The sequence below is a fragment of the Suncus etruscus genome, chromosome 13 (genome assembly GCF_024139225.1).
Source record: "Suncus etruscus isolate mSunEtr1 chromosome 13, mSunEtr1.pri.cur, whole genome shotgun sequence".
Classification (NCBI taxonomy): Eukaryota; Metazoa; Chordata; class Mammalia; order Eulipotyphla; family Soricidae; genus Suncus; species Suncus etruscus.
The window spans coordinates 45,083,208-45,092,258 of record NC_064860.1 but is presented as its reverse complement, the minus strand read 5'-3'; the positions used below and the strand labels follow the sequence as shown (position 1 = coordinate 45,092,258).

At 44.5% G+C, this 9,051-nt stretch overlaps 1 protein-coding gene across 1 annotated transcript in view; it reads right to left on the bottom strand.

Annotated features, from left to right (window-relative positions):
* Nucleotides 1–3,491: 3,491 nt before the first annotated feature.
* Nucleotides 3,492–9,051, bottom strand: part of TIAM1 (TIAM Rac1 associated GEF 1) — a 216,051-nt gene continuing 210,491 nt past the window's right edge. The window contains 3 exon segments of the mRNA XM_049785846.1: nucleotides 3,492–5,104; nucleotides 5,106–5,132; nucleotides 5,134–5,168. Of these exon segments, the coding sequence (XP_049641803.1) occupies nucleotides 4,667–5,104; nucleotides 5,106–5,132; nucleotides 5,134–5,168 (500 nt within the window). The 3' untranslated portion in view covers nucleotides 3,492–4,666.

The following is a 9,051-nucleotide window of genomic DNA, read 5'->3' as shown; positions in this document are numbered from 1 at the left end:
GTATAAGCTTGTCATGTTATGAATGAACGTGTTGTTGACTTAGGATGAAGGGAGGCATGGAAGAGACCAGCAGGCAAAAGTCACTAATAATCATGACCTTAGCCCAAAACAAATGTGCAATTAATAGGATCTTATTCCACTTATTACTCATTGGTTGGAAACATCTTTGAATGTAGCACCTTGGATTGGTGTTTAGACCACGTGGTCCCACCAGTAAATCGGCCGGGTTGCAGGAAAATGCTCTCTTGCATTTCCAATTTCCAACTGGGCTTCCTGCTTCTTAGGAGTTAAAGGCTTACATGTTGGAACTCCTGAACCCATTTCTCCATATGTGTGTGTGTGTATGTGTATGCGTGTGTGCATGTATTACTTCCTACACCAATGTTTGCTTCCAGATCTGCATCTCTCCAGTGTCCTGGCTTTTGAATCTGAGGCCTAATTCTAGCAGACCATTGCTGATAGGTTCCAAAAGAGTGCTACTCCTTTTACTACCTTCTTGGCTTTGAAATGTCTTTCCCAAGAAAATAAATTCCATTCATATGGGACCCACATTCATGTTGGAATGAGCCTCCCCAAGAGACCCACCTTCTCATCCCATCCCTGTGAAGATTAGAGTGTTGACATGTGCTAGGCACATGGTGTGAACCCATGGAAGGTGAAAATGGTTATGGGGTGCTAGGAAGGTCCTTGTTCTAGATGGTTGGTTCCATGGCATGTGTTGGAATTGCCAAAGTATTTACTTAGCTGGTGCACTGTATGGTCCTAAGTATATGTAATACTTCATTTTTAGAAATCATTTCTTTTTTTGTTTTTGGACCACACCCAACAGTGCTCAGGGGTTACTCCCAGCTCTGTGCTCAGAAATCACTTCTGGCAGGCTCCTGGGCCAATACAGGATTCTGGGGATCAAACCCAGGTCAACCGCGTGTTAAGCAAACGGCCTACCCGCTGTGCTATCACTCCAGTCCCTAGAAATCATTTCTGTAAAGATCTGGCTCCTTGAAGCCAGAGCGATAGCACAACAGTAGGGCGTTTCCTTGCACACAGTCGATCCAAGATGAAAGGTGGTTGGAATCCCGGCATCCCATATGGTCCCCAGGAGTGACTTCTGAGTACATAGCCAGGAGAGAGAGAGAGGAGAGAGGAGAGAGGAGAGAGGAGAGAGGAGAGAGGAGAGAGGAAAGAGGAGAGAGGGAGAGAGAGAGAGAGGGAGAAAGAGGAGAGAGAGGAGAGAAAGGAGAAAGAGGAGAGAGGAGAGAGAAAGAGAGGAGAGAAGAGAGAGGAGAGGAGAGAGAGAGAGAGAGAAGAAGAGAGAGAGAGAGAGAGAGAGAGAGAAAAACAAACTTACTCCTTGGAAAATTCCTTCTATTTCCTTGGGCTCATCTAGTTTTCCACTAATTAATCAACAAAGGTGTATGGTCATTGCAGAGCCTGATAAATGGTTTGACAATGTCCAGCTTACTTATTTTTCTCCCATCTCAAGAGAATTTCATTTTTAGTGTTGAAATTCTTCATGCATAATGTCCACAATGAACAATCAGGGCATTTTCTTGTAGAATTTGTTATTATTGATTTAGGAGAAAGATACTCATGTCAAAAAGGATACACACCCGTGCCCTGCTATATATCTACCCTAAGGCCTCATGAAACTATAATGACTTCCAGAGGCCCTACATTTAGAATGAGTGGCCTTAGTGAAGTGTGTGCACCCATGGTGGGATCTTCTTTCAAGTACTATATTTGAGCAACTAGGGAGATAGTGCAGTGAGTAGGATGTTTGCCTTGCATATGGCTAGCCAGGGTTTGATTTGTGGCCCCCAGGAGTGATCCAAGTACAGAGCCTGGAGTAAACCCTGAGCACCGCCAGATATAGTTCCAAAATACCAAGAACAACAAATCAATGTTCACTTTAAAAATGAGTAGCTTAGAAGCCGGAGTGACAGTAGCATGGGTAGGGAGGACATTTGCCTTACACACAGCTGACCTGAGTTCAATCTTTCACATCCCATATGATCCCCGGAGTCCGCCAGGAGTGATTCCTGAGTGTAGAGCCAGGAATGACCTGTGCATGGCTGGCTGTGGCCTCAAAACAAAAATAAAACAAAATAAAATAAAAACAAATTCACTTCAAGGAGCAGGGAACCATCTCAAAATTTGGGGGAAATGAGGCAACAGGGAAGTAGCAATGGAATGATGGGCTCTATTCTCAAATGTGTTTCCTTCAAGAAACAGCCATGTTGCTCGTCTTTTGAAGGTAGCCTAATTTAGGATGTTACTGAAGTCAAGATTTTTATTTGTTTTTATTTTACCAAACATTTGTTCTTCCAAGAAACTCTTTCCAACCACGGGTTCACACTCACATATTCTTTCACGCACAAACTAAGACTAAGGACTGCCCAGACACTTTTCAATATTTTTATTGTATGACAGGCATTTACAATGTTCCATTCATAGACCTAAAAACATAAAAATAGACCTTCTTTCAGCTTATAAAAAGAAATATATAAGAACTTTTGACATAGACACATCATGACCTTATGGACAAGAGACAATGGCATCCTCTCTGCACCAGCCTGCTCTGCATTTTCACACGAACCTTGTTGCACTGGGGCTGGAAACTGTGACTCATCAGAGCCTCAGCTTCAGTTTTTCCATCCGGGTACAATCAAACTGGAGATGATCGGGGACAATGCAGTGGTACAAAGGTGTAGAAACCATTCTAAAGCTTTTTTTGTTTGTTTTGTTTTTTTAAGAAAAATCAGAAGATTTAGCAAAAATTTAATAGAATAAAAACTTTCAAAAGATCAAGCTCGAAGCCCTGGAAACCCGTAAAGAAGGGAGGGTACAGGATGAGAAGCAGGTCAAGCAAGCAGGGGCCCCAAAGCATGATGTTCTGAACTCTCTATTGTCTGGAAATATAAAGTCAGTAACCGATTTTTATAAAATATAATTCCCTAAAGCTACTATAAAATTCAGGTCCTTTAAAGTACCTACTGATGTGTCAAAACACCAAATAGATCATTTCTCCCCACCCTGCCCCACCCCCCCAAAAGGAAAAATGTTCATATCATTTAAACCCTTCTTAGGAAGTGGACATTGTGAAATGGGAAAGAAAACCAAAACAAAACAAAAAAAAGCTATAAACCTTTTCTTTTAAAAAAAAAATCATTTGAAAGTGCTTTGTAATTTATGTTCTCCCTATTTGGAAATCTGTTTCTAACAGTTATGAGTTTGTAAGCAAGTTTACCCTGTTTTGTTGGTATGAGAGAAGAAAGAATTCAACGTAAGAGGTTTGAAGAGGTTGTTTTGTTGGTTATGAGGTTTGGCTCTGGGCTGTCAGGGACAGGGGAAGTAATCTATGGATGAAAGATTCTATTTATTGGGGGGGTGGGGAAAATCAATGATCACCATGGCAACCTCATGGAGGCAGTCACCTCCCCCATCACATGCAACAGACACACAGTGCCCATTTTGGTGTCAATGTTTAATCCAACCAAACTCAAATAGATATTCAAACATTAACAAAACAGAAATCATAAACAAAACAGCGAACAGAACAGAACAACAACAACAACAACAACAAATGATAAAAAACCACATCTGCTTTCTGGGTAAATAAAAACAAAAACAAGTCTCTCCTAAGCATGAGCATCATATTGGCCTTTCATATATAAATATAAAATCACCATGCCTCGCTCACTCTCTCTGGAAAAGGTAAAAGCCTCACTTTGTTAGACTCAAGAATTACACTAACACTGTAAAATTCTCATCTGTGTGTCCTCACACCCCCTCCCCACTGCATCTCAGATAAAATAGAAAAAATAGTGTTTCTTTTTTTCTTCTTCTTCAAGTGATAAATTTTGGATCTCTTTCTCAAAGAGTTTGGCAGCTTTTTAATTCTATGCAAAACTAGAACTTTCCAACACTGACGTCAAGACCAGTCATTGAACAAAACAGAAGAGAGAAAATGGAAAAAAAGAAAAAATAAGAAAATAAAAAAAAAATCAAAGAGGGATGGGCATGGGCTCATGGAAACATAAATCACAAATCAATCACCACCGTCTCCTCATGCATCCTTGAAATACACAGAAACGCTCAGACATTTCGGGAAGGAAAGAGGCAAGAACTTTTGTTCACGTCCAGACTGCACAGTTGCTCTGGTTGGTTCCGTATGTGAAGGTGGATCCATTCCCCAAAACACCTAGGAGACAGATCCCGGGTGCATTTCAGACCAGGTGAACTGGGGGAGACAACGATTATGCCATCTTCTCCCTCCCATCATCTGTGGTCCAAATTCCACCTCCTGGTTCACTGATATTCCAGAGCTATAAAAAACTTCGTTGGTTTATGGGTTGTTCCAAATCATCAGAACCTGCTTGCTGAAGAGAATAAATAAAAGGCCCCTTGGGGCTCTCCAAGGCTGATGGTTGGAGGGGTTCAGCATGTTTTTCAGTGTTGATCCCAGGGACATTGTAGGGGGGATGGTGGTGGCTACACGGCTTCAGAACCAAGTCAGCTGCCAGACCTGCGTGTACAAGAGTGCATGAGCTAAGGGGAAGAATGGTCTCCCCCTCCAGGGGTGCAGGAGGGGGAGCCGAAGGGCTGACAGGGTGAGAAGGGAGAGTCACCCAGACACACACACTCGATAAGGGGCTGGGGACCACGGTCAGATCTCTGTGTTCAGTTTCCTGGAGGGAGCAAAGTCTTCACGACGGACCCAGATGACCTCCTCGCTGGTGCTCTCTGGTGCACCGTTGATGCCAGACAAGGCTGCCTGTTTCTTGAGCTGTGTCATGCGGGATGCGTGACTGTTCAGGGCCCGGCGACCCGCGCTCTCCCCGCTGCCCGATGGACGTTGGCCTGCAGCCGCTCCTGCAGTTCACGGTCCTCGGTGGCACTGCTGCCCTTGAAGGGCCTCACAGAAGTCATCGTCATCGCTCAGGATGTCTGTCTCCTTGATGTCCTCCTGTTCCTCGTACTGAGCCAGATCAAACTGCTCCTCGACCCAGCGATCAGTGTCGCCCCGCCACTGCCACCGGCCGCTGCCGGGGGGCTGCTGAGGCTCCTTCTCGGGGCTGCTTGCAGAGATGGCATCGGCGTCAATGGGTAAACCTGTTACGAGCCAGCCGCCGCCCGCCTTCTCCCCAGAGACTTGCTGGGGGCAGATACTGCACACGCACACACAAATAGAACACAAAAAGAAAAAGAAAAGAAAAGAAAAATAAAGCCCCCCACATGCTTTACTCGAGACGGTAAATCAAGGAAGCAGAGAGGGTCATGGAAAAAAAATTAACAGAACAGTGCATGGAAGGACACTGAAAGTCCACACTGCACCAAATCTGTAGACAGCCTTAACCTGGCAGACATCTGGACTTGGGAGATGCTAGAGCAATGGGTGGGGGAAGGACAAAGGGAGACAGGGGTATAGGGGATTGATACAATGCCCCCCTTTTTTCTCACTTACGAAAATGGGTGATACAGATTATAATTGGTCTCTGGTAGACTATGCATCCTGGGTGCTCTCAACCCCAACAGTGCCTGAAGACACCCTCCCAAACTATTCTAGGTCATTTTTTTAGAAAAGGTCTTAAGTAAGGGTGGAGGTTGTTCCTAAGTTTGAGCTGCCTTTTTTCTTTCTTTCTTTTTTTTTTTTTTTTTTTTTTTTTGGTTTTTGGGCCACACCCGTTTGAACCGCTCAGGGGGTTACTCCTGGCTATGTGCTCAGAAATCGCCCCTGGCTTGGGGGGACCATATGGGGACGCCGGGGGATCGAACCGCGGTCCGTTCCTTGGTAGCGCTTACAAGGGCAGACACCTTATCTCCAGCGCCACCTTCCCGGCCCCGTCTTTTTTTCTAGAAACTACTAGGTTAAGTAGGAAAAGGCATTGAGTCTGGTGATGGAGTTTTGTGAAAAACCACAGCCTTTCTTGAGCCTTTACATGCAGGCTTGTGGCATCCATCTGGGAGTTGTCCTACAGGAAAAGGGAAATTCTCAGAGTCAAGTCTCCAGGTAGAGGCCTGTTCTCATCTCTAACAAAGCCCCAGATAAAATAGGAGGCCAAGCTTGGGGTGAGTCACAGCCATTCCCAAATACCTACTGCTCATCAGTGATTTCTCTTCTGACCGAGCCACACATCAGTCTATAGTGCTGCTAGTGTAGACTGATAAATAAATAAATCACTGCCAAGCAATGCTCAGTAAAGTGCTACCTAAAGGCATGAAGAGGGAATAAAACTCAATCTCTGAATCCATTTTGTCACCAAATGGCCCTGGAAGGGAGCAGAATTCGTTCAAGAAACCAAAAAATGTCATCACTCAAGAATGCCAACACCCCATCGTGCAATCCTTGTCATAGACAAAGGATGATCAGGGTGAAATAAGACAGCTCCTTCCTTGTCATGAAGGGGCAAGAAGGTTCAGATGCAACCTGAGCCTTCCAATGGAGAGAGGAGCCTCAACACCCATTGAAGCCACTTTCCCAAGAGGTAAGCCCAAGAAACTGCAAGGATGCTTCCAAGATGCCAGAGGGAAGAGAATTTCTCAAGATCTCAGTTAATGCCCAGTGTAACACTGGCCTCAACATGGCTAACAGGTGCCAGTCCTGTGAGCTTGGTATAGAACTAACTGGTTCCTCGTTCTAGCTGATCTCTGCCTCTCTGAGCTGCAATATTGCACCCCAATCGTTCTATTCAACCACCAACCAAATGGACGACATTTGCAATGACAAGGACAGTGAAAATCATGTTTCAGAATAAGAAAGAAAGGGAGGAGGATGGAAGGAGAAAGAGAGGAATGAAAGGAAGGGAAAAGGAAGAAAAGGAAAGGAAGAAGAAAAAGAAAGGAAAGCAGGAAGGGAAGGGAAGGGAAGGGAAGGGAAGGGAAAGGAAGGGAGGGAGGGAAGGAGGGAGGGAGGGAGGGGAGGGGAGGGGAGGGAGGGAAGAGAAGGGGAGGGAGGGGAGGGGAGGGGGAGAGGGGAGGGAGGGAAGGGGAGTGGGAAGGGGAGGGGAGGGGAGGGGAGGGGGAGGGGAGGGGTGGGGAGGGGAGGGGAGGGGAAGGGGAGGGAAGGGAAGGGAAGGAAGGGAAGGGAAGGGAAGGAAGGGAAGGGAAGGGGAAGGGAATGGGAAGGGAAGGGGAAGGGAAGGGGGAAGGGAAGGGGAAGGGAAAGGGAAGGGAAGGGAATGGGAAGGGGAAGGGAAGGGAAGGAAGGGAAGGGAAGGAAGGAAAAGGGAAAGGAAAGGAAAGGAAAGGAAAGGAAAGGAAAGGAAAGGAAAGGAAAGGAAAGGAAAGGAAAGGAAGAGGAAAAGGAAAGAAAAAGAAAGGAAGTCTTTTCATTTAAAAGAGGAAAAAAATAGAAAATTCTGATGTTTACTCCACACCACTCCAGTTAGACTAGGACCTTTTCGATCACTATCTAGAACCACTTTCACAAAAAATCAGACTGTGGAAAAGGATCTGCTAACAATTCTGGATGCAGAGGTCTAAGGAGTTAAAGTGTCAAAAATGAGATGAGTTGACACGATGACAAAGGAACAGGTGTGATGATAAAAATAAGGGGAAAATATTAATAGTATGGCTACAGGATGGCAGGTATGGATGTGCACAATTCTCTGAGCTCTTCTATACATCTTGAAATTTTTTCTCCAGAGAAAATGCTAGAACATTAAAAAAATAAAGGAGTGCCACCAATTTGCTGGCCAATCTTCACCTAGACTAAGTACTGAAGCAGGATACGGCCTCTTTTCAAGGAACTGTCCTATTCCAAATGAACAAACAGAGAAACACACTATCTGGGTGCTGGAGACAGTGCACAATGAAAAACAAGTACCCTCCTAAAAAGGGATACTCCGTATCAACACCAGCTTACTGATTCCAAGAGGATCTTTGACTTGAATATTTCAGGACTCTAGCTAACTCAGGAGGCTGACTCTTCTAAAACGTAAGATCCTGATGACAAGAAGAACTGAAAAGCAATAGGATCTAAGCTCCTTGTGGGCCCCCAAAGAACCACCAGATAGAGTCTTGCCATCAGTCAAAGCCAAGAGGCTTTCTCTTGGTTAACTGATGTTAGAAGCTGTGTGTTTTTTTTTTCTTTCTAACAAGATCTCAGCAGATAACCCACTGAATGCATCCAAGACTAAGCCTGCTGAATTCAAGAGAGCTAAAGTCAAAAGAACTCTGACTTTAGAGTCAGTAATTCACCACTGAAACCTGGACAATGACAGGGATGCTCAGAGATTGAATCACCTAATTCCAATTCTAATGAAACAGACCAGGGGTAGCAAAAAGAGCAGGTTGGCATGTTCTGTATAGGGCAACTTTCTCTCAGGAGGACCCCACGGAAACAGTGGATATGGGAGGGAATTAGACTGTAAGGATGCCTTGGAGAGTACAGGAAGGCATGTGTGCCACACCAGCTTTTAAACAACACTTGTCAATTAACTGAAGGACAAAGTCAAGATAATGAGACCATGTAATATCATTACACAAAAGATGCTTGAAGTAAATGAGAGTCCAAGTCAGTGCTATCAAGAATTGTGTCTGCAGAAAGCTTCTATTATTCCATGCCATCCATGCCTCTTTAACACACTTGGGGACAGATGAAAAGGCCAGTGGACTACAAAACTGAAGGACTTAAGAAAGGAGTGATAAAATGTCGGCAATACCTGGGTGTCATGAACATATTTTTCTTCCTAGATGAGATATATTGCCATAAAGTGGCAGCTGAAACCAATGTTCCTCACTCCACTGTTAATGGAGCTAATTTCTAAAAGAATATTTGCTCTAGAATCACCTGAATGCTAGAGTCCTCTTTATCCATAGCAGTTCAAATGTCTTCCACTCCCATCAACCAAAATATTAAAAAAAAATAATAACACTGACATGAAATTTGCAGGTATAAGGTAAAAATCTGATGGGACATCTGGTCTCCCAACATGGGCTAAATCTTAACGGAGAATAGGCACTGCTGTGTGTGTGTTTGCGTGTGTTTGTGCGTGTGCTCCAAAGCCACCATGTTCTCAGATGGTGAGCAGTGACCTCACTGAGGTGTGA